General features: G+C 54.2%; 2 protein-coding genes across 5 annotated transcripts in view; one reads left to right on the forward strand and one right to left on the reverse strand.

The window, feature by feature from the left end:
* Window positions 1-218: 218 nt before the first annotated feature.
* Window positions 219-19,085, forward strand: LOC116956505 (peptidase inhibitor 16-like). 3 transcript variants are annotated; one of them, XM_076054259.1, is made up of 6 exons: window positions 219-1,739; window positions 4,909-5,253; window positions 7,504-7,728; window positions 9,949-10,058; window positions 14,829-14,911; window positions 15,785-19,085. In XM_076054259.1, exons 2-6 carry the CDS (start codon window positions 4,974-4,976, stop codon window positions 16,137-16,139), a joined length of 1,053 nt encoding a protein of 350 aa, XP_075910374.1. In that variant the 5' UTR covers window positions 219-1,739; window positions 4,909-4,973; the 3' UTR covers window positions 16,140-19,085. The 3 variants fall into 3 exon arrangements, with proteins under 3 accessions (XP_075910374.1, XP_075910373.1, XP_032834072.2); XM_076054258.1 differs by lacking the exon at window positions 219-1,739 and having other exon boundaries at window positions 4,874-5,253; XM_032978181.2 differs by lacking the exon at window positions 219-1,739 and having other exon boundaries at window positions 4,878-5,240; window positions 15,785-16,122.
* A 3,462-nt stretch (window positions 19,086-22,547) lies between these two features.
* LOC116956420 (uncharacterized) overlaps window positions 22,548-26,497 on the reverse strand; it is a 30,000-nt gene continuing 26,050 nt past the window's right edge. For both annotated transcript variants that reach the window (XM_076054256.1, XM_076054255.1), the window contains exon 15: window positions 22,548-24,782. In XM_076054256.1, the coding sequence (XP_075910371.1) occupies window positions 24,502-24,782 (281 nt within the window). In that variant the 3' untranslated portion in view covers window positions 22,548-24,501. The remainder of the gene's footprint in view (window positions 24,783-26,497) is intronic.

The raw sequence follows: 26,497 nt of genomic DNA on the forward strand, positions 1-26,497 counted from the left end.
ACACACACAGTGATACACACACACTCACAGTGACACACACACACACAGTGACGCACACACATATACAGTGACACACACACAGTGATACACACGCACAGTGATACACACACACACATTGACACGCACACACAGACACACACAGTGACACACAAAGACACACACAGTGATACACACACACACACGCACAGTGATACACACACACACACATTGACACACACACACACATTGACACACACACAGTGACACACACAGACACACACACAGTGACATACACACATACACTGACACACACACAGTGACACACACACATACACAGTGACACACACACATTGACACGCACACACAGACACACACACAGTGACACACACAGACACACACACAGTGATACACACACACACACATTGACACACACACAGTGACACACACAGACACACACACAGTGACATACACACATACACAGTGACACACACACAGTGACACACACACACAGTGAGTGTCGTCAACATTGTTATCACATCCATCATCATCATCGCTATCCATGCATCACGAACGTAATCACTCCCACGCCCAGGTCGTCTCTGGCGAAGAAAGACAGAGAATCCCCATATAGGCTTCACACACGGTAGGGGCAAGTGCTGCTTGCGAGCACTTATTAAGGCCGGCACGGCACACGAGGGGGTGGGTGGCCAGCACCACGCCCGATCGCCTTTGTCTCCGCAGTGGCGATGTTTACACACCGCACCAGGTACTCATTTGAGGCTGAGTCGACCTAGGGGAGGCCCCAGGACCGGTTCAGATAATCTAACATCGGTGTTGACGGCCGCGAGCGGGAATCGAACTCGGGTCGCCGGACCCGCTAACCGCTACACTGCCGCTGCTACATAGAGTTACATACACAGTGACACACACACACACAGTGATACACACACATACACAGTGACACACACACAGTGATACACATAGTGACACATACAGACACAGTGACACACACAGACACAGTGACACACACACAGTGACACACACGCACACACACAGCTACATACACACACAGTGACACACACGCACACACACAGTGACACACACACACAGTGACACACACGCACACACACAGCTACATACACACACAGTGACACACACGCACACACACAGTGACACATACACAGTGACACGCACGCACACACAGCTACATACACACACAGTGACACACACGCACACACACAGTGACACACAGTGACACACACGCACACACACAGTGACACGCACACAGTGACACGCACACAGTGACACACACACAGTGACACACACACAGTGACATACACACACAGTGACACACACGCACACACACAGTGACACACACACAGTGACACACACGCACACACACAGTGACACACACACAGTGACACACACGCACACACACAGTGACACATACACAGTGACACACACGCACACACAGCTACATACACACACAGTGACACACACGCACACACACAGTGACACACACACACAGTGACACACACACAGTGACACACACGCACACACAGTGACACACACACAGTGACACACACGCACACACACAGTGACACGCACACAGTGACACACACACAGTGACACACACGCACACACACAGTGACACACACACAGTGACACACACGCACACACACAGTGGCCCTACACTCCGGGACGTCTCTGCGTGGTCATCAGTGGCGCCCACTCCACGCCGAGTCCGCACACGGGAGCATGTAAGTTGCGTGTTGCCTGTGTGTGTGTAGCTGTGTGTGTGTGTGTATCACGGTGTGTGTGTAGCTGTGTGTGTGTATCACGGTGTGTGTGTAGCTGTGTGTGTGTGTGTATCACGGTGTGTGTGTAGCTGTGTGTGTGTATCACGGTGTGTGTGTAGCTGTGTGTGTGTGTGTATATATCACGGTGTGTGTGTAGCTGTGTGTGTGTATCACGGTGTGTGTGTAGCTGTGTGTGTGTATCACGGTGTGTGTGTAGCTGTGTGTGTGTATCACGGTGTGTGTGTAGCTGTGTGTGTGTATCACGGTGTGTGTGTAGCTGTGTGTGTAACACGGTGTGTGTGTTGCCTGTGTGTGTGTAGCTGTGTAACACGGTGTGTGTGTTGCCTGTGTGTGTGTAGCTGTGTAACACGGTGTGTGTGTTGCCTGTGTGTGTGTATCACGGTGTGTGTGTAGCTGTGTGTGTGTGTGTATCACGGTGTGTATGTTACGTGTGTGTGTGTGTAGCTGTGTATCACGGTGTGTGTGTTGCCTGTGTGTGTGTAGCTGTGTAACACGGTGTGTGTGTTGCCTGTGTGTGTAGCTGTGTAACACGGTGTGTGTTGCCTGTGCGTGTGTGTGTATCACGGTGTGTGTGTAGCTGTGTGTGTGTGTCACGGTGTATGTGTTACCTGTGTGTGTGTGTAGCTGTGTATCACGGTGTGTGTGTGTAACACGGTGTGTGTGTTGCCTGTATGCGTGTAGCTGTGTAGCACGGTGTGTGTGTTGCCTGTCTGTGTGTGTAGCTGTGGAACACGGTGTGTGTGTGTAACACGGTGTGTGTGTTGCCTGTGTATGTGTGTAGCTGTGTAACACGGTGTGTGTGTTGCCTGTGTGTGTGTGTAGCTGTGTACCACGGTGTGTGTGTTACCTGTGTGTGTAGCTGTGTAACACGGTGTGTGTGTTGCCTGTGTGTGTGTAGCTGTGTAACACGGTGTGTGTGTTGCCTGTGTGTGTGTATCTGTGTAACGGTGTGTCTGTTGCCTGTGTGTGTGTAGCTGTGTAACACGGTGTGTGTGTTGTATGTGTGTGTGTAGCTGTGTATCACGGTGTGTGTGTAGCTGTGCAACACGGTGTGTGTGTTGTCTGTGTGTGTATCTGTGTAACACGGTGTGTGTGTGTTGCCTGTGTGTGTATCTGTGTAACACGGTGTGTGTGTTGCCTGTGTGTGTGTAGCTGTGTAACACGGTGTGTGTGTTGTCTGTGTGTGTATCTGTGTAACACGGTGTGTGTGTTGCCTGTGTGTGTATCTGTGTAACACGGTGTGTGTGTTGCCTGTGTGTGTGTAGCTGTGTATCAAGGTGTGTGTGTTGCCTGTGTGTGTGTAGCTGTGTAACACGGTGTGTGTGTTGCATGTGTGTGTGTAGCTGTGTAACACGGTGTGTGTGTTACCTGTGTGTGTGTGTAGCTGTGTACCACGGTGTGTGTGTTGGCTGTGTGTGTAGCTGTGTAACACGGTGTGTGTGTTGCCTGTGTGTGTGTAGCTGTGTAACGGTGTGTCTGTTGCCTGTGTGTGTGTAGCTGTGTATCACGGTGTGCGTGTTGCCTGTGTGTGTGTATCTGTGTAACACGGTGTGTGTGTTGCCTGTGTGTGTGTGTAGCTGTGTAACACGGTGTGTGTGTTACCTGTGTGTGTGTGTATCTGTGTAACACGGTGTGTGTGTTGCCTGTCTGTGTGTGTGTAGCTGTGTAACACTGTGCGTGTGTGTTGCCTGTGTGTGTGTGTAGCTGTGTATCACGGTGTGTGTGTTGCCTGTGTGTGTAGCTGTGGAACACGGTGTGTGTTGCCTGTGTGTGTGTGTAGCTGTGTAACGGTGTGTGTGTTGCCTGTGTGTGTGTGTAGCTGTGTAACACGGTGTGTGTGTTGCCTGTGTGTGTGTAGCTGTGTAACACTGTGCGTGTGTGTTTCCTGTGTGTGTGTAGCTGTGTAACACGGTGTGTGTGTGTTGCCTGTGTGTGTAGCTGTGTAACACGGTGTTTGTGTTGTCTGTGTGTGTGTGTAGCTGTGTAACACGGTGTGTGTGTTGCCTGTGTGTGTGTAGCTGTGTAACACTGTGCGTGTGTGTTTCCTGTGTGTGTGTAGCTGTGTAACACGGTGTGTGTGTTACCTGTGTGTGTAGTTGTGTAACGCGGTGTGTGTGTGTTGCCTGTGTGTGTGTGTGTAGCTGTGTAACACGGTGTGTGTGTTGCCTGTGTGTGTGTGTAGCACGGTGTGTGTGTTGCCTGTGTGTGTGTGTAGCTGTGTAACACGGTGTGTGTGTTGCCTGTGTGTGTGTAGCTGTGTATCAAGGTGTGTGTGTTGCCTGTGTGTGTGTAGCTGTGTATCACGGTGTGTGTGTTGCCTGTCTGTGTGTAGCTGTGTTGCACGGTGTGTGTGTGTTGCTTGCAGGTGTAGCTGTGTTGCACGGTGTGTATGTGTAGCTGTAACGTGGGCCCGTGTGTGTATCAGTGTGTATCAGTGCGAGCGAGTCAGTGTGCGCTTGCCAGTGCGAGTGTGTTACGGTGTACGCAAGCATCAGTGTGAGAGTGTGTGCCAGTGTGTTAGAGAGGGTGTGCCAGTGTGTGAGAAAGTGTGTCAGTGTGTGTGAGAGAGTGTGCCAGTGTGTGAGAGAGTGTGCCAGTGTGTGTGAGAGTGTGTCAGTGTGTGTGTGAGAGTGTGTGCCAGTGTGTGTGTGTGCCAGTGTGTGTGTGAGAGTGTGGCAGTGTGTGTGTGTGTCAGTGTGTGTGTGTGCCAGTGTGTGTGTGTGAGAGTGTGTCAGTGTGTGTGAGAGTGTGTCAGTGTGTGTGCCAGTGTGTGAGTGTGCCAGTGTGTGTGTGTGTGTGTCAGTGTGTGTGTGTCAGTGTGTGTGTGAGAGTGTGGCAGTGTGTGTGTCAGTGTGTGTGTGTGCCAGTGTGTGTGTGAGAGTGTGTCAGTGTGTGTGAGAGTGTGTCAGTGTGTGTGCCAGTGTGTGAGTGTGCCAGTGTGTGTGTCAGTGTGTGTGTGTGTGCCAGTGTGTGTGTGAGAGTGTGTCAGTGTGAGTGTGTGTGTGTCAGTGTGTGTGTGTCAGTGCGTGTGTGTGCCAGTGTGTGAGTCTGCCAGTGTGTGTGTGTGTGTGTCAGTGTGTGTGTGTCTGTGTGTGTGTGTGCGTGCCAGCGCGCGTGCGTCGGCGAGTCAAACAAATCTCCCGGGCGACGACAACGACGGTGGCGAGGAGGACCATGGTGAGGATGACGACGGCGGTGGTGGTGAGGACCATGGCGAGGATGACGACGGCGGTGGTGGTGAGGACCATGGTGAGGATGGCGACGACGGCGGCGGTGGTGAGGACCATGGTGAGGATGGCGATGGTCGCGGCGCTGCTGATCGCCCGCGGGTCGTCAGCCCAGGGGGCCGTGGTGGACGCCGAGCTGAGACGCGCCGTGGTGGACGCTCACAACGAGCTGCGCGGGCAGGTGGATCCGCCGGCCGCGGACATGATGGCACTGGTGAGGCGGTTTGGTGAGCAGCGGTGAGGGCCCCGGTGATCGGTGCGGAGGGGTGGTGAGGAGTGGTGAAGCGTGGTGGTGAGGAGCGGTGGTGAGGGGGCGGTGAGGAGAGGTAGTAAGGAGTGCTGAAGGGGGAGTGGACAAGCGTGGTGGTGAGGCGGTGGTGAGGAGCGGTGAGGGGGCGGTGATCGGTGGTTGAAGTTTGGTGAGGGATGGGTGAAATGTGGTGAGCGGTTGGTGAGGAGTGGTGAGGAGTGGTGAAGAGGAGTGGTGAAATGTGGTGAGGAGGGGCGAGGGGTTGGTGTGGAGAAGTGTGGAGTGGTGAGGCGTGGTGAGGAATGGTGAGATGTGGTGAGGAGTGACGCGTGGTGAGGTTTTGGTGAGGAATGGTGGGAGGGGATGATATCTCGGGGAAACAATATTGATGTTGGCGGTGGTGACCGCGGGCTCTGGGCTACCCACGGGAGCAATCACTCACTCACTAAACCACTCACTAAACCACTCACTCACTAAACCACTCACTAAACCACTCACTCACTAAACCACTCACTAAACCACTCACTAAACCACTCACTCACTAACCACTCACTCACTGGGGGTGGTGGTAGTGGAGGTGGTGGTTGTGGTGGGGGTGAAGGTGGTGGGGGTGGTGGTGGTGGAGGTGGTGGAGGTGGTGGGGGTGGAGGTGGTGGTGGTGGTGGTGGTAGTGGGGGTGGTGGTGGTGGGGGTGGTGGTAGTGGAGGTGGAGGTGGTGGTGGTGGTGGTGGAGGTGGTGGTGGTGGTGGAGGTGGGGGTGTTGGTGGTGGTGGAGGTGGTGGGGGTGGAGGTGGTGGTGGTGGAGGTGGTGGTGGAGGTGGTGGGGGTGGAGGTGGTGGTGGAGGTGGTGGTGGTGGTGGAGGTGGTGGTTGCGTTGGGGGTGGAGTTGGTGGTGGTGGCGGAGGTGGTGGGGGTGGAGGTGGTGGTGGTGGGGGTGGAGGTGGAGGTGGTGGTGGTGGTGGTGGAGGTGGTGGGGGTGGTTGTGGTGGGAGTGGAGGTGGAGGTGGTGGTGGTGGTGGTGGTGGAGGTGGTGGAGGTGGTGGTGTGTGTTTTTCTAGACCGTTAAGACTTGCAGAGCGCATTGCTTGCCAACGTATAGCGCTCGACCGCCTATAATTATTTGTACGGAGAAATTGAAGTTGTTCAGGTCCATGCGGTCGTTACAATAGGGGCAACAAAAACCCCCGTTTTTGTTCCTGCGTTTTGTCCCTTGCGATGGGACTTTGTAGGATAAACGTTGAGATTCATAAGGGGCACGGGGTGAGTTCAGTAATGTCCGAATTGGTCTGTAACAAGCTGGGGCACTGATAAGGGGTTCCAGGCTTTGAGAGCGAAACTTCCACATCCGTGCTGGTACCGAGTGCCCTGCCCCCCAACCCCCCAACCTCAACCCCCCCCCCACCCACCACCTATAGACGGTGCTGCCTGGGCCACGTGCAGGGAGAGAGGCTCGTTGGCAGCTGCCCACGTGGTGGTGCAGCAAAGTTTTTATTTGTGAACCCCCCCCCCCCCCCCATGTCGCTACCCCCCCCCCTTGTCACTGCCCTCCCCCCCTCCTTGTCACTGACCTCCCCCCCCTCTTCCCACCCCTTACCCCCCTATCCACCACAACCACCAACACACCGAACCCCACCACAACCACCAACACACCAACCCCACCACAACCACCAACACACCAACCCCACCACAACCACCAACACACCCTAACCCCACCACAACCACCAACACACCAACCCCACCACAACCACCAACACACCCTAACCCCACCACAACCACCAACACACCAACCTCACCACAACCACCAACACACCCTAACCCCACCACAACCACCAACACACCAACCCGACCACAACCACCAACACACCCTAACCCCACCACAACCACCAACACACCAACCTCACCACAACCACCAACACACCAACCCCACCACAACCACCAACACACCAACCCCACCACAACCACCAACACACCAACCCCACCACAACCACCAACACACCCTAACCCCACCACAACCACCAACACACCAACCTCACCACAACCACCAACACACCAACCCCACCACAACCACCAACCCACCAACCGACCACACCACAACACCACCACCCAACCCACCAACCAACCAACCCACGCCACAACACCACCAACCAACACACCAACCGACCCCACCACAACACCACCAACCAACCAACCCAACAACCGACCCCCCATCCGCCACACCTTCACACAGCGCTGGAATCCGGAGCTGGCTTCGCAGGCGCTGTTGTACGCCCGCACCTGCGCCTGGGAGCACAGCGCGGCTGGGCTGGACAGCGTCGGAGAGAATCTCTACCTCGTGTCGTCCGTGTCGCTCAACGAGACAGCGGCGGTGCACGCCTGGTACGCGGAGCGCAGAGACTACTCGTTCGCGAACAATTTGTGCGCAGCGGGGAAGATGTGCGGCCACTACACGCAGGTAGTGGTCGCACCAGCAACCACCACCAAGCCTACACACCCACAGCACTACCACCAAGCCTACATACCCACACCACCACCAACCCAACACACCCACACCACCAATCCTACATACCCACACCACCACCAACCGTACACACCCACACCACCACCAACCCTACACACCCACACCACCAACCCTACAAACCCACACCACCACCAACCCTACACACCAACCCACCAACAACCCTACACACCCACACCACCACCAACCCTACATACCCACACCACCACCAACCCTACACACCCACTCCACCACCACCACCACCAACCCTACACACCCACACCACCACCACCCCTACACACCCACACCACCACCAACCCTACACACCCACACCATCACCAACCTCAACAACTCAACACACCCTACACCACCACTACCACCACACACCACCGCTCCCAAGCAACCCCACCAACCCTGCACACCAACTCCACACACCCACACCACCACCAACCCTACACACCCACACCACCACCAACCCTACACACCACCACCACCAACCGTACACACCACCACCACCAACCCTACACACCAAAACCACCACCACCAACCCTACACACCCACACCACCACCAACCCTACACACCCACACCACCACCATCAACCCTACACACCCACACCACCACCAACCCTACACACCCACACCACCACCAACCCTACATACCCACACCACCACCAACCCTACACACCCACACCACCACCACCACCAACCCTACACACCCACACCACCACCACCAACCCTACACACCCACACCACCACCACCAACCCTACACACCCACACCACCACCAACCCTACACATCCACACTACCAATCCTACACACCCACACCACCACCAACCCTACACACCCACACCACCACCACCACCCCTACATACCCACACCACCACCACCAACCCTACACACCCACACCACCACCAACCCTACACACCCACACCACCACCAACCCTACACATCCACACTACCAATCCTACACACCCACACCACAACCACCAACCCTACACACCCACACCACCACCACCACCACCCCTACATACCCACACCACCACCAACCCTACACACCCACACCACCACCAACCCTACACAACCACACCACCAACCCTACACACCCACACCACCACCACCAACCCTACACACCCACACCACCACCAACCCTACACACCCACACCACCAACCCTACACACCCACACCACCACCAACCCTACACACCCACACCACCACCACCACCAACCCTACATACCCACACCACCACCACCAACCCTACACACCCACACCACCACCAACCCTACACGCCCACACCACCACCACCAACCCTACACACCCACACAACCACCACCAACCCTACACACCCACACCACCAATCCTACATACCCACACCACCACCAACCGTACACACCACCACCAACCCTACACACTCACACCACCACCAACCCTACACACCCACACCACCAACCCTACAAACCCACACCACCACCACCAACCCTACACACGCACACCACCACCAACCGTACACACCCACACCACCACCACCGCTCTCATACAACCCCAAAGACAAAGACCCCCCATACAGCCTGAAGAGACTTGCGATACGAACCCGCTCACGTCCAACACCAGTGACGATTAATTGAACCAGGGTCCTGGGCCTCCTCTAGGTCGACTCAACCTCAAATGGGTACCTGGTGCGGTGTGTAAACATCGCCACTGGGGAGACAAAGGCGGCCGGGCGTGGTGTTGGCCACCCACCCCCTAGTGTGTTGTTCTGGCCTTAACATGTGCTACTCGCGAACAGCACTTGCTCCTAAACAGTGTGCAGGCTATACGGGGGATCTTTGTCTGTGTGTGTGTGTGTGCACAGCAGTGTAGCGGTTAACGCTACGCTGTGCTACGAACCCCAGTCACCCGGGTTCCATTCCTGTTCACGGCCAACATCGGTGATGATTTTCTGAACCGGTCCCGGGCCTCCGCTAGGTCTACTCAGCCTCAAATGAGTACCTGGTGCGATGCATAATCATCGCCACTGGGGAGACAAAGGCGGTCGGGCACGGTGCTGACCACCCACCCCCTCGTGTGCCGTGCCGGCCTTCATAGAGTGCTGCTCGCGAACGGCACTTGCCCCTACAGTCTGTTAAGGCTGCACGGGGGATCTCTGTCTTTGCCTTTGTTTTTTCGTCGGCCCCGTTACAGCTGGTGTGGGCCACCGCCGAGGAGGTGGGCTGTGGGTCCCACCTCTGCCCGACCGTGAAGAACCTGGATGTGAAGAATGCCCACGTGTTCGTGTGCAACTACCTGCCCAGGTGAGCGGCCAGCAGCGGCGGTCACTCAGTTTTCAGTACCATGTGTTAGGCATGACCCTGTGAGCCATGCGGCTCTTGACTCTGGTGCAACCGCGACAACAACAAAAAAACAAAAAACACGGGCAAAAAAACGTCTTAAAGTGACTGCGCGCAACGGAAAAATCCTGGAGAAAAAAACCCAGCAAAAGTCTTCCAGATAAAGCGCCGCGTTTCAAACGCTGTGTGCAGAAAAAAAATTCCCAGTGGGATGCAAGTGTATGTTGAGACGGAGTCGTGGTAGGAAGCAACACGTTTAGTTGATATCTTTTAACAACACTCACTAGGACTTAACACGAAGGGGTAATGGCCTCCTTCTACCCACAACCTCTTGAGGTACAGCCTCCGGGCTATCTTACCCTAACCACTGTCCTGACTGCTACTACTCTAGCCCTCCGACTGGCTGGACCTAGGGGAGGCTGACCCACCGCTGGCACCAGTGGGTCCCTGACCTCTGGCACCGCACCGAGCCCCGGCCCTCAGAAGGACGTCGGGGCTTGGGGTCCAGGGTCTCGTCTCCAGGTGGCTCCTCGACTTGGGCTTGAGGCGAACTGAGCTCTGCTCTCAGGAGCCAGCCTTTTATACGTTTCTCCACCGAGGGGCGGGGTTCTGAGGGATCACAGATCCCCCACAGCCCCCTCCCCTCAGGAGGGGTTCTGGCCACAGGTAGCCCAAACGATCTGTGTTTGTTTATCCCGCTTTCTGCCCAGGGGCATGGTTCTGGGGGATCACACACACACACTCCACAGCCTCCACCCGTCAGGCGGGGTCCTGGTCAGGGTTACCAATGCCCCTGCTCTGATAGGTGCTGTTTAGCGTGCGCGTGCTACAGAGTGACCAACCACACACACGAGTCAAAACAATAACAACGGTAAGACGATATAGGTTCAAGTTGCCAGGCCAACTCTGTACTACAACAAACAAACACGGCTAAACCAAAACGTTTTCGAAATCACCAAAATAAAGCTATGAAAACAACGTAACAGTGATCGTAGGAACTGTGATTCAAATGTAACAATAAACGATACGCGTGACACGTACGACCAAACTTTGCAGCCACTCGACACTCACGACCCTTGATCTTCGCGCGGCTGCCTCCGTCGATTCCTTACGATTTTGACACCCGGTGGGGGTAGCAGTCGGAGGAGGAGGAGGGGTGCTTTCGCGATCAATGTTGTCCCACAATCTATTTAAGACCGAAACACAAATGTGGCCCGTCGCCTGGTGATGCTGGTCGTGACGACTGGCGAAACGTGACGGGTAGTCGAATTTTGAATGTTGCCGTGGGTTTTACTCTCCAACACGCAAACCGGTGGAGTGCCGTTACTCGTAACGGATTAGGCCACGTTTTGTTTACGTGACAAGCATTACTAATTGGCTGTGTGTCGGTTGGTGGCGGTTTTAACGACAAATCTGTTTACGCGATCTAACCCCAAAAAAAACTCTATCATGGTTGATATCTACACCCCTCCCTCGTGTGTTCAAGTTTCTCAATAAATAAAAAAAAATATGGAATGCAACCCGCAATTCTTTTTGCCGTGCTACAAAAATGCCAGTTTTTTTTTTAAATGTCACTGCCCCCTTTGTATGTATGTCCGGCATGTTGAACATCTTTCGCACCATGCCTGGTCGGCCGTTGCGGATGGGAGGTGCGGTTAGTTCACCTCAGTGGCTGCTACGCATAACGTTTTGTCATTTTGGATCACTCGCCAGGTTTCAATTGTATCTACAGTAACAGGGGCTCCTCTACTTATGAATGGACGAGCAAAGTTCCAGAGGTCTGTTCGTAAGTCGATTTAATCTCAGGCCCATATATCAGTCCCTGTTTCAGTGGCTTTCTCTCTCTCGCCTGAAGACGGTCGCTTGTGTTGCGATCGAAACGTCGTGATCTATAAATTTTCCATCGAGGTGGCTTTGCCGAAAGAACCGAAGAGTATGAGTATCGATTTACTCCTCCTGTCGATTCCAAACAAGTTGTACGGCGAGTACACTAAACACGGCGAATGGCTCTAAAAGTTGTAGATGCCGCTGGTTCTTCGTGTTCTGCAGATGTAAATGCCACTGGTTCTTCGTGTTCTGCAGATGTAGATGCCACTGGTTCTTCGTGTTCTGCAGATGTAGATGCCACTGGTTCTTAATGATCTACAGATGTAGATGCCACTGGTTCTTCATGCTTTGCAGATGTAGATGCCACTGGTTCTTCACGTTCTGTAGATGTAGATGCCACTGGTTCTTCTTGTTCTGCAGATGTAGATGCCACTGGTTCTTAATGATCTACAGATGTAAACGCCACTGGTTCTTCACGTTCTACAGATGTAGATGCCACTGGTTCTTCTTGTTCTGCAGATGTAGATGCCACTGGGTCTTCTTGTTCTGCAGATGTAGATGCTACTGGTTCTTTGTGTTCTGTCGATGTAGATGCCACTGGTTCTCTTCATGTTCTGTAGATGTAGATGCCATTGGTTCTTCACGTTCTGCAGATGTAGATGCTACTGGTTCTTCACGTTCTGCAGATGTAGATGCCACTGGTTCTTAATGATCTACAGATGTAAATGCCACTGGTTCTTCACGTTCTACAGATGGATATGCCACTGGTTCTTCACGTTCTACAGATGTAGATGCCACTGGTTCTTCATATTCTGTAGTTGTAGATGCCACTGGTTCTTCACGTTCTGCAGATGTAGATGCCACTGGTTCTTCTTGTTCTGCAGATGTAGATGCCACTGGTTCCTCACGTTTTACAGACGTAGATGCCACTGGTTATTCATGTTCTGCAAATGTAGATGCCATTGCTTCTTCAATTTCTGAAGATGTAGATTACACTGGTTCTTCAAATTCTGCAGATGTAGATGCCACTGGTTCTTCAATTTCTGCAAATGTAGATGCCACTGGTTCTTCAATTTCTGCAGATGTAGATGCCACTGGTTCTTCACATTCTGCAGTGTCGGTACTGCTCATCCTTCCGATACGGTGTTAGGAAGCCACTGCTAGCTAAGCGCTTTTAAGTAAGTATCTCTATTGATAAGCTCATTTCTTTAGAATAGTTTTCTGTGTGTGTTTAGTTTGTTCTCCTTCCCCCCCCCCCCAGCACCTCCGATTAGCACGGTCGTCTACGCACGATGCGAAAGAAGTTCAACGTACATACATCTGGTTTGAAAAACAAAAATAGGTTTTACTCTTTCTGGCAATAAAGCAGGCGTTGTGTTAAGATCTTCCAACACCAAAACAGATGATTCCCTTTGCAAGGAATCAAGTTTTACACAAACACAGCAGCGGGTATACAGCAGATGACACACACACATTCTGACTTAATGATGCAAAAACACATTCCCGCGGAGGGAGCTGGTAGGAACGTTGGGTTGCTCGGTCAGTGGCCAGGGTCAACGGCACCACCACGTGGTGTGTTCCGCACAATATGCCCGACTGTGAGGGCGGGCACAAGCCGGCGTGAGTAGGTTAAACGTTGAGTTTTATAAGGGCACCACGGGGTGACCAGCCCCTCCACACCCAGCCCCACCCCTCCCACCCCCCACCTAGCCCCACCCTCCCCACCCAGCCTCTCCCCACCCATTTTTGGATGCACGACGGACGGACAGACACAACAATAATTCCCTGTGGGCTGCTGGTTTAGTAACCAGGAGGTTCCTACACAGTATAGGGGTCGGTTTTATACCCTTGCTGCCAATAAAATAGGAGTCGTGTTAAGTTGTTGAAACACCAAATAGTGTAGATACCTTTTGCAAGGAATCACGTTACCTCATTAACCACACACAGTACTACTTGTGATGGACATGCAAACATGCCCTGATGATATATGCCTTGTCTTGGAAACGGATTGGCCCACTACAGAAAGAGCAGCCTTCTTTAATGATGATTTATCCCATGATATACATCTGGTTTAATTATTGATGAGTATTCTTCTCCGATTGTTAATTTGAAACGTGAATAAAATGCCCATGCGTTTGTTCCATATGACCCCTCCCCCCCTCCCTTAATGTAAAGTCTCTCTCCTTACCAGGTTAACGCGTTCGATAAATATAGTTTATTATTATTCTTCTTCTCTTGATTTAAACCAACACGTGGCAGAGATACCCCCCCCCCGCCCCATCAACTCCTCAATAGAAATGGGACCGCTTAATCGTTCCTGCTTCTGCCGGTCAAGGATGCACCCACCAACCCCCCCCCACCAACCCCCCCACCAACCAACCCCCACCAACCCCCCCCACCAACCCCCCCCACCAACCCCCACCAACCCCCCCACCAACCCCCCCCCACCAACTCCCCCCACCAACCCCCACACCAACCCCCCCCCACCAACTCCCCCCACCAACCCCCACCAACCCCCTCCACCAACCCCCCCCAATCCCCACTAACCCCCCCCACTAACCCCCCCCCCACTAACCCCCCCCACCAACCCCCCCCACCAACCCCCCCCACCAACCCCCCCCCACCCGCCTAGGGGCTATCCGTGCGAGCCTCGCGAGTCTCAGCACGGCCTACAGACGCCTGCCCCCCCCCGCCCCCCCTCCCCGGTGGCAGCAGTCAAGCGATGTGATCACAGCACAGTGAGAGGGTCTCGATGGTTTTCTTTGTCGGAGGGGGGCGTGCGGCTCCGAGATTCCGTGCGGTACGTGGGGGGGTGTCGTTCTTCCTTGACTCGCCCCCCCCTTGTCCCTGCCCCCCCCCCCTTGTCCCTGCCCCCCCCTTCCCCCCACCAACCCCGCCGCTTCCCAGCGGAAACTTCGAGGACGAGCGGCCGTACCGCGTGGGGACGCCCTGCAGCAAATGCAGCGGGAAGTGCCACAACAAAATCTGCTGTGAGTGGTGGGGGGGGGGGATTGTTGTTGTTGTTGTTTACTACAGCAGTCAGTCATAGTGACGTCATAGGGACACTCAGTCATAGTGACGTCATAGTCACACTCAGTCATAGCGACACTCAGTCATAGTGACGTCATAGTGACACTCAGTCATAGCGAAACTCAGTCAAAGTGACGTCATAGTGACACTCAGTCATAGCGACACTCAGTCATAGTAACACTCAGTCATAGTGACGTCATAGCGATACTCAGTCATAGCGACACTCAGTCATAGTGACGTCATAGTGACACTCAGTCATAGGGACACTCAGTCATAGCGACACTCAGTCATAGTAACACTCAGTCATAGTGACGTCATAGTGACACTCAGTCATAGTGACGTCATAGTGACACTCAGAAATAGTGACACTCAGTCATAGTGACGTCATAGCGACACCCAGTCATAGTGACGTCATAGTGACACTCAGTCATAGGGACACTCAGTCATAGCGACACTCAGTCATAGTGACACTCAGCCATAGTGACGTCATAGCGACGTCATAGTAACACTCAGTCATAGGGACGTCATAGTGACACTCAGTCATAGTGACACTCAGTCATAGCGACACTCAGTCATATAGTCACATCATAGTGACTATCAGTCATAGTGACGTCATAGTGATACTCGGTCATAGTGGTGGTGGAGCATGGTGGTGGAGCGTGGTGGTGCGTGGTGGTGGTGGTGGTGGTAATGGAGCATGGTGGTGGTGGCTGGTGATGGTGCGTGGTGGTGGTGGTGGAGCGTGGTGGTGGAGCGTGGTGGTGGAGCGTGGTGGTGGTGGTGCGTGGTGGTGGTGGTGCTGTTCTTGAGAATCCGTGCTCTTTCTACCCCAGTTCGTGCGGAGGGAAAATCGAGCATCCCCGGGGTCGCCCCAGACCCCCCCGGGGGAGCCCCAGACCCCCCCGGGGGAGTCCCAGACCCCACCAGGGTCGCCCCAGACCCCCGCGGTGGGGTCCGAGACCCCCCCGGGGGGGCTCCAGACCCCCCCGGAGGCAACGCTGCCACCCGGGGCCTCGTGCAGCTGGGGACTCTGGGCCTGGGCCTCCTCCTGGCGATGAACCTGCCCGTCGCCTAGCAACCGTCTCCTGCAGCCTGGCAACCGCTGCGGAGCACCAAGAAGCCGCCGCCGCCGCCGCCGCCGCCGCCGCTAATGTCACTGTAATGGGTTCAGCTGAGTCGCAGACGTAGACTTGGAGTCGGCACATTTATTCAGTTCCAACACACGGGGTAACTTTCCCCTTAACAGAATAACGACCTATGGTGGTGACCACCAGGCTAGCTACACTAGTAACTACGCTAGTTACCACGTGACTGGTGTTGTTAGCTGGGTGGTGACCACCAGGCTAGCTATACTAGTTACCACGTGACTGGTGTTGTTAGCCAGGTGATGACCACCAGGCTAGCTACACTAGTTACCACGTGACTGGTATAGTTAGCTGGGTGGTGACCACCAGGCTAGCTACACTAGTTACCACGTGACTAGTGTAGCTAGCCAGGTGGTGACCACCAGGCTAGCTACACTAGTTACCACGTGACTGGTATAGTTAGCTGGGTGGTGACCACCAGGCTAGCTACACTAGTTACCACGTGACTGGTGTAGTTAGCTGGGTGGTGACCACCAGGATAACTACTCTAGTTACCACGTGACTGGTGTAATTAGCCAGGTGGTGACCACCAGGCTAGCTACACTAGTTACCACGTGACTGGTGTAGTTAACCTGGTGGTGACCACCAGGCTAGCTACACTAGTTACCACGTGACTAGTGTAGCTAGCCAGGTGGTGACCACCAGGCTAGCTACACTAGTTACCACGTGACTGGTGTAGCTAGCCAGGTGGTGACCACCAGGCTAGCTATACTAGTTACCACGTGACTGGTGTTGTTAGCTGGGTGGTGACCACCAGGATAACTACTCTAGTTACCACGTGACTGGTGTAATTAGCCAGGTGGTGACCACCAGGCTAGCTACACTAGTTACCACGTGACTGGTGTAGTTAACTTGGTGGTGACCACCAGGCTAACCACACTAGTTACCACGTGACTGGTGTAGTTCACCAGGTGGTGACCACCAGGCTAGCTACACTAGTTACCACGTGACTGGTGTAGCTAGCCAGGTGGTGACCACCAGGCTAGCTATACTAGTTACCACGTGACTGGTGTTGTTAGCCGGGTGGTGACCACCAGGCTAGCTACACTAGTTACCACGTGACTGGTGTTGTTAGCCGGGTGGTGACCACCAGGCTAGCTACACTAGTTACCACGTGACTGGTGTAGTTAGCCTGGTGGTGACCACCAGGCTAACTACACTACTTACTACACTAGCTACTACACTAGTTACTACACTACTTACTACATTAGTTACTGCACTAGTCACCAGGTGACTGCTACTACGGACCGGGACCAACGGCTTCGGCCCAGGCCCACGTGTTGGAGACTTGTTGAACGGAGAACGCAGACGAAGGGTTTCTCCCAGGATGAACAACAACAACAACAACCCCGGTCCCTCTAGGGACCCGGCAGCGTGACCAGGTTCCGCTCTTGGCCACGTCCACCTTCCAGAATCCTCGGGAAGCATCTGGGTCCCAATCACGTGACCACCCCTAGCCCCCCGTCTAAGGGCCCCCTTTGTAGACTTAACCGGTCACGTGTCCAGAGTGCCATGGCCTCGAGTAACCTCATCCTTCTGCCGGCAACCCGCACAACCCTGTCCTGTAGGGGTCGGCACTGCACGCCAAGCGTGGTGCGATCTAACGCTATTATTCAGCGCTCACCGGGCCCCTCCTATGGCCGGTACTACACCTACACCACTGTGGTATCCGCGATGTCGTTACACCACACGCCTTGCCTCGCAAGGGCCGGGTACTACACCCAGCATGTTGACATCCGGCAATGTCACCACATCACCACCGAAAACCACCACCACCACTAAAATCACCACCATCACCAAAATCACACGACCACCACTAAAATCGTCACCACCAAAACCACCACTAGAATCAGCACCACCAAAACCACACGACCACCACCAAAATCGCAGCTACCACAAAAAATCCGCACCACCACGACCAATTCATTCAACGCCACTAAAAACCACCACCGCCGCCACCACCACCATTAAATCAACACCATAACCACCACCACCACCACAATCACAACCACCACTAAAGCCACTACCACGAAACCCACCACTAAAATCGAAGATACCACGTAAAAAGAGCCACACAACCGATGAACTGACCACCACTAAAACCGCCAAGGCTAAACCCACCACCACCAAAACCACCACTTAAACCACTACCACCGTCACCACAACTGCTTGAAACATCCCCAATTACCCTCAACCACACAATCGCCTTCTCCACCCCGTCTACTCACCACCACTCACCCAAACACACCACCTGTCCACTCACCACCACTCACCCAAACACATTCCGTCCACTCACCACCCGCTCACCCAAGCCAACCTGCACTCAGTCCACTCAAGACCCGCTCACCCAAGCCAGCCTGCACACAGCCACACTCACCACCCACTCACCCAAGCCAGCCTGCACTCAGCCCACTCACCACCCGCTCACCCAAGCCAGCCTGCACTCAGCCCACTCACCACCCACTCACCCAAGCCAGCCTGCACCCAGTCCACTCACCACCCGCTCACCCAAGCCAGCCAGCACCCAGCTCACTCACCACCCGCTCAACCAAGCCAGCCTGCACCCAGCCCACTCACCCAAGCCAGCCTGCACCCAGCCCACTCACCACCCGCTCACCCAAGCCAGCCTGCACCCAGCTCACTCACCACCCGCTCACCCAAGCCAGCCTGCACCCAGCCCACTCACCCAAGCCAGCCTGCACCCAGCCCACTCACCACCCGCTCACCCAAGCCAGCCTGCACACAGCCCACTCACCACCCGCTCACCCAAGACAGCCTGCACCCAGCCCACTCACCCAAGCGCCTTCGGCCTCCGGGTGACCCCAAGATGTTTCCCGTGTAAGCCTACCAGGGCTACGCGCCGCTCGTCGACGGCGTGCAGCCGCCTCTGCGTGTCCGTGGACATTTTCTTAGATGCGTCTTCAGAACCCGTTTTTATGCGCTTACCTAATGCATATGTTCATTCAGTAAATGGCTTACGATATCGTTACTTCTCGTGACGCCTCGTGTCCGCTGCTGCGTCCCGTACAGCGCTTCCACATCGCCCGCGAAAATCCGCTCCGCACACGGAATAATAATTATTATTATAATGATTAATAACTCAATAGTTTACCGCACGTGAGTAGCGTTAGCAGCGGTGAAGTTGTTAAGACGCACTCTGCCATGGAGATCGACGATGTCGTCCATCCGCACCCCGCGCCAGAGTCCCATTGACCCCATGCAGAGCCCCATTACCCCCAGGGCAGAGTCCCATTACCCCTAGACAGAGCCCCATTACCCCTAGACAGAAACCCATTACCCCCAGACAGAGTCCCATTACCCCCAGACAGAGTCCCATTACCCCTAGACAGAGTCCCATTACCCCAGACAGAGTCCCATTACCCCCAGGGCAGAGTCCCATTACCCCTAGACATAGTCCCATTACCCCCAGGGCAGAGTCCCATTACCCCCAGGGCAGAGTCCCATTACCCCTAGACATAGTCCCATTACCCCAAGGCAGAGTCCCATTACCCCTAGGCAGAGTCCCATTACCCCCAGACAGTCCCATTACCACCAGACAGAGTCCCATTACCACCAGACAGAGTCCCATTACCCCTAGGCAGAGTCCCATTACCCCTAGACAGAGTCCCATTACCCCTAGACAAAGTCCCATTACCCCTAGACAGAGTCCCATTACCCCTAGACAAAGTCCCATTACCCCTAGACAAAGTCCCATTACCCCTAGACAAAGTCCCATTACCCCTAGACAAAGTCCCATTACCCCTAGACAGAGTCCCATTACCCCTAGACAGAGTCCCATTACCCCTAGACAGAGTCCCATTACCCCTAGACAGAGTCCCATTACCCCTAGACAGAGTCCCATTACCCCTAGACAGAGTCCCATTACCCCTAGACAGAGTCCCATTACCCCCAGGCAAAGTCCCATTACCCCCAGGCAAAGTCCCATTACCCCCAGGCAAAGTCCCATTACCCCTAGGCAGAGTCCCATTACCCCCAGTCAGAGCCCCATTACCCCCAGGCAAAGTCAGATTACTCCCTCGGCGCGTCTCCCCCTCTCGTCATGAGAACGTGGACACCCCCCCCCCCCCTCCTCTACCGCCTCTCCCCCCACCGCCAGTGTGGCTCAGAACGACCGTGAATGACGCGCGCGAGAGACAGACAGAGAGAGAGAGAGGTGGCTGGGGGGGGCGACACTCGTTAGCCACCGATGAATTTCGCGTCGAACGGGTGGGACTCTACCCTATCGGTGGTGCCTCTTGAGTAGCGGTCGTCTGTCGTGGCTCCTCCTGACGTGAGGTGCACGCGTAAGCCTCCGGAGGTGGAGAGACGTGGCCAGGCTTTTTGTTCTTTTTGTTTTAAGGCAAATAATCGGAAGAAGAAAAAAAAACGCAAATTAAGCCACGGGGCAAGCCCAAGCAACCACTTGCTTTATACTCGTGGAAAATGAATTATTTATTTTATTTTATACCGACGTGACTTTACCGACAGAGCCACAGAGTATGGATTATTTAAGTCACGAAAGCTTCAAATGAAGATTGAACCACTTACTTTATTTCATCAAACCCCATATGTATGTTTATTAACTTGAAATTGTTTAATGATTGAGATCCAGGCGGGTGTCAAAACTGCATTAAAGGTTAAGAACCGCTGGTATATAGAGTGTGTAGTCTATAGTGTAGTCTATAGTGTAGTCTATAGTGTAGTCTATAGTGTAGTCTATAGTGTAGTTTATAGTCTATAGTGTAGTCTATAGTGTAGTCTATAGTGTATAGAGTAGTCTATATTGTATAGTGTAGTCTATAGTGTATAGTGCAGTCTATAGTGTAGTCTATAGAGTGTGTGTAGTTTATCGTGTAGTGTATAGTGTATAATGTAGTGTTTAGAGTGTGTATAGTCTATAGTGTATAGTGTAGTCTATAGTGTATAGTGTAATATATAGTGTAGTATATAGTGTAGTCTATAGCGTAGTGTATAGTGTAGTGTATAGTGTAGTGTATAGTGTAGTGTATATTGTAGTGTATAGTGCAGTGTATAGTGTAGTGTATATTGTAGTGTATAGTGTAGTGTATAGTGTAGTCTGTAGTGGTGTATAGTGTAGTATATAGTGTTGTGTATAGTGTAGTGTATAGTGTAGTGTATAGTGTAGTCTATAGTGTAGTGTATATTGTAGTCTGTAGTGTAGTGTATAGTGTAGTCTATAGTAGTGCATAGTAGTGTATAGTGTAGTGTAGAGTGTAGTGTAGAGTGTAGTGTAGAGTAGTGTAGTCTATAGTGTAATGTATAGTGTAGTCTATAGTAGTGTAGAGTGTAGTGTAGAGTGTAGTGTAGAGTAGTGTAGTCTATAGTGTAATGTATAGTGTAGTCTATAGTAGTGTATAGTAGTGTATAGTGTAGTGTAGAGTGTAGTGTATAGTATTGTAGTCTATAGTGTAGTGTATAGTGTAGTGTATAGTGTAGAACCTGGGGTGCCCTTCCTGGGTGTGGATGCGAGGCTTGGTCAGGTTTTTCTTCAGCAGGCGCAATCATCGTAAACACAAATCAAATCACGGGGCAACGTGACTTCAAGTCCACAACACGCTTTGTATCGGCAACACCCGACGATGATGCCTTCATTGGAGAACCACAATGTGGTGAGGCGAGGCTGCAGCAGAAGGCTAAAGACTTTATACAGGTCCCGCACACGAACCGGTATTAACCGGTATTAATTCGGTGCGGTTACCGGTTACGCAGGAGCAGTTTTATTGCGCCGCGGGTCACAGACCAGCAGTGGATCCGTGCCACAGCTCCCGTCACGCACTCGAACAGCCGTGGTCGTTTACGTGCACAGAGCCTGGCACCAGCGCCGTGGTGGCCGTCACCGCCACTCGAGTGGCGAATGGCGGTGGTGGTTGTTGTTGTTGACGGCGGCTGATGTGGATGCCCACGATTCGATAAAGACCACGAAGTCATAAAACAACAACAATGACAACCACCACCACTAATGGGGTCTCTTCCCGCACCACCCTGTAGCCTGTAACCGACTGTGGGGAGTGGGTGAGCGAACAGCAGCACGTGTCACCCCGTACCGTGTCACCCTAACCGTGTCACCCCATACCGTGTCACCCCGTACCGTGTCACCCTAACCGTGTCACCCCAAACCGTGTCACCCCATACCGTGTCACCCCAAACCGTGTCACCCCAAACCGTGTCACCCCAAACCGTGTCACCCCGTACCGTGTCACCCCGTACCGTGTCACCCCATACCGTGTCACCCCGTACCGTGTCACCCCAAACCGTGTCACCCCAAACCGTGTCACCCTATACCGTGTCACCCCGTACCGTGTCACCCCAAACCGTGTCACCTCATACCGTGTCAAGCCATACCGTGTCAAGCCATACCGTGTCACCCCATACCGTGTCACCCTAACCGTGTCACCCCGTACCGTGTCACCCTATACCGTGTCAAGCCGTATTCTTGTACAAGGACATTTTATTGTTCAGGTCCATTACGAGGTACAGCCGTTTCAACACAAGCAAAAAAAACATTTGTGTCTATTTGTTTGTGTTTCTGCCTTGAGATGGGGACTTTGTAGGATCTACTTTGAAATTTGAGAAGGGCACGGGGTGACCAATAAAGCCTCAATGTGAATGGAATAAGGCAGGGCAGTGATAAGGGGTTGACAAGGTATGTAGTGGCGAGTGTAGTGGCGAGTGTAGCAGTGGTAATGTTCTATGTGTGCGAGTTTCTCCCTCGTGATGCGACTTTGTAGGACGAACGTTAAGACGCACAGGGGGCACGGGGTCACCAATAAGGTCTAGAATTGGTCTGTACCAAGGTAGGGCACTGATAAGGGGGTTGACGGGGCTTGCGTGCACTGCAGCTTGTAACAGACTGTTGGGGCAAGTGCTGTTCTAGCAAGCAGCAGCAGCAGCACCTTGTGAAGGGTGGCCAGCACCACGCCCGGCCGCCTTTGTCTCCAAAGTGGAGACGTTCACTCCACTCACGAGGCCTAGTCGACCCCCCCTACTCCCTAAGGAGGGGGGGGGAAGGAAGGAAGGAGGTGCCCCAGGACCGGTTCGGATGTCATCATCGCCTGGAATCGGTGGCTGTGGTGCCGCGGATCCACACATCGGGTGCGCCGGGGTTTGTAGCTCAGCAGCGCTAACCACCACCACCACCACCACAACCACCACCACAACCACAACCACCACCACAGCCGCCGCCACCACCGCCGCCGCCGAGGTCCACCAACCACAGCCATCGTCACTGGACTGCTCCTGCGTTCAAATTCACAGCCTCACAGCCGTCAACGGGACCCACAGCGGTGGTGGGTGGAGCTTGGTGGGTGGGTGGAGCTTGGTGGGTGGGTGGAGCTTGGTGGGTGGGTGGAGCTTGGTGGGCGGGTGGAGCTTGGTGGGTGGGTGGAGCTTGGTGGGTGGGTGGGATTTGGTTCAAAGACCTAGGAGGAGGAGAAGGAGGAGCAGGGGGGTAAGGGAGGGGGGGCCCTAGAGGACCCATGGTCAAGAGGCTCTAAGGGACCCTCGATCCGGGGGGGGGGGGGCGGGGGGGTCCGGACACCCATGGGTTCATGGGTCGAGGTGGTGGGGGTGGGGGGGTGAGTGAGCAGCGATAGTGCGGGGAGACTCCCCGTGCGTTCGGCTGGCGGCAGCAGCAGCAGCAGCAGCTGTTGTTGTCGTTGTTGGTCCGTAACCCAGGAGGTGGCTACCGATGCTGAGTCTCCGCGTGGCTGAAACAACCTCCATCGGCGCAGAGACCCGGGGGGCACCGGTGTCGATGACCGACCTGGTGCCGACCAAGCAAGGTGTACGTGCGTGCATGCGTGTGTGTGTGTGTATGTATGTGTATGTATGTGTATGTGTGTGTATGTGCATGTGTGCGTGTATGTGTGTGTGTGCGTGCGTGCGTGTGTGCATGTGCATGCGTGCGTGTGTGCATGTGTATGTGCATGTGTATGTGCATGTGCATGTGTATGTGCATGCATGTGTATGTGCATGCGTGCGTGTGCATGCGTGCGTGTGCGTGTGTATGCGTGTCCGTGTGTGCACGCGCGGGGATTTGGTCCGCAGGACCGGGAAAACAAAAACAAAGATGCGCCGAGCACCATTTGAAACTGGGCCCTCACCCTCGTGAGTTGGCCAAGCGCGGAAATAATGTTTCTAATAATATTATGTCAACACGATTATAATACTACCACCACGACCGCTGCTACAGGACGAGAGATCAAACCTGGTGGCGGTACCAGCCAGCCCCAGCCCCCCCGCCCCCCGCTAAGTCTGCGGTTGTCTCGTGAGCTTGCGCCTCTCCTCCGTCATTCTCAACTTGCTCCGAGAGTGAACGGGGTAGCAAAAACAACTCATGACCCGCGTGGGGGGGGGGGGGGCATGGGGGGGGGGGGGGTCAAGGATCAGGAGAACGTATTCCCCCGATCGCCGGCGAGGGTCGGCGGGGGTCGTGCGGCCCCCCTCACGCGGCGGGGGTGTCCCCCTGCCCCCTCCGCCCCCCGTGGTGGGGGCGGGGGGGCCAGGCGGCGCGCGGTGCGGTTGGCCTCCCGGTGGAGCTCGAGGCGCGGCCGCAGGAGGCGCCGGAGGAGCAGCGACGTGGCGGCGAGCAGAGCCACCACGGAGAGCAGCGATGCGACGGCCACCACCACCACCACCACCACGGGGCCCGCCCACGGCCTGGCACCTAGCACCACCACCACCACCACCACAACAACAATTACAGCCACAACTACTACAACGTGCCACCTAGCACAACCACAACAACAATTACAACCACAGCGTGCCACCCAGCACAACACGAACAACAATTACAACCACAACGTGCCACCTAGCACACCCACAACAATTACAACCACAACCACAGCGTGCCACCCAGCACAACAACTACCACAACTACAACGTGCCACCTAGCACAACCACAACAACAATTACAACCACAGCGTGCCACCTAGCACAACCACAACAATTATAACCACAGCGTGCCACCTAGCACAACCACAACAACAATTATAACCACAGCGTGCCACCCAGCACAACCACGACCACAACCACAGCGTGCCACCTAGCACAACCAAAACTACAGCGTCCCGCCTACAACCACCACAACAGAATGCCGCCTACAACCACAATCACCACCAACAACCACCACAACTACAGCGTGCCACCTAGCACAACAATAATTACAACAACCACAACTACGTCGTGCCACCTAGCACAACCACCAAAGGGCCCTCCCCCTCTTAGGCCTGGTGGTGGTGGTGGTGGAGGAGCGGTGGTGCAGCGGTTAGCGCACTACGCTACGAACCCGGCGACCCGAGTTCAATTCCCGTTCACGGCCAACACCGGTGACGATTTTCTGAACCGGTCCTAGGCCTCCCGCTAGGTCGACTCGGCCTCAACCGAGTGCCTGGTGCGGTGCGTCAACATCGCCACTGGGGAGACAAAGGCGGTCGGGCGTGGTGCTGGCCACCCACCCCCTCGTGTGCCGTGCCGGCCTTCATAGGTGCTGCTCGCTAACGGCGCTTGCCCCTACAGTCTGTTACAGGCTACACGGGGGATCTCCGTCTTTGGTGGTGGGGGTCGTGGAAGGGGGTGGTCGTTGGGAGGGGTAACAGTAGGGGCGAGGTGGTTTTAGGACGACAAGAATCCATCTGTGCGGCGTGCCAGGGGGTAAAATCTTGATTTGAAGCTTTCGTGACTGCAGGAATCCACACTCTTTGGTCCTTTTGGCAAAGTCACGTGGGTAGAAAAATAAAATAACCGGCGACGTTTCGGGCGCAACACCACAAGCGGTCCGTCCTCGGGCGGAAAAAAAATAATAATCCAGCAGTGGAAACTGCCGAACCAGGAAGAACACGAAACGTCGTGATATATTATTTTATTTTATTTTTCTTCCTACGTGACTTTACCGAATAGAACCAAAGAGTATACTACTCTACTACTCTTTGGTTCTATTCGGTAAAGTCACGTAGGTGTAAAAATGAAATGACAAAAATCACGACGTTTCGGCCACAACACAAGTGGCCTTCATCAGGTGAAGGGACCGGACTGTCCAGAGGACAGCGCTGGAGTGAAGACAGCCAAGCCCCCAGGTCACGTCCTTTAAGCTGTGTGGGAGGAAACAAAAAACGCCTTGACAAAGGAATTAGCATAACAATGATGTACTGGACCGGCACGGTGGGGGTGGGGGGGAGTTTACATAATGTTGGTGTGAAGGGAAATACGCTGCTGTGAAAGTTTGCCTTCACACCAACATTATGTAAACTCCCCCCCCCCCCCCCACACTGTGCCGGTCCAGTACATCATTGTTATGCTAATTCCTTTGTCAAGGGGTTTTTTGTTTCGTCCCACACAGCTTAAAGGACGCGACCTGGGCTTGGCTGTCTTCACTCCAACGCT

Source organism: Petromyzon marinus, chromosome 65 (assembly GCF_048934315.1).
Source record: "Petromyzon marinus isolate PM22_M1 ecotype Great Lakes invasive population chromosome 65, UKy_Petmar_22M1.pri1.0, whole genome shotgun sequence".
In the NCBI taxonomy this organism is placed as follows: Eukaryota; Metazoa; Chordata; class Hyperoartia; order Petromyzontiformes; family Petromyzontidae; genus Petromyzon; species Petromyzon marinus.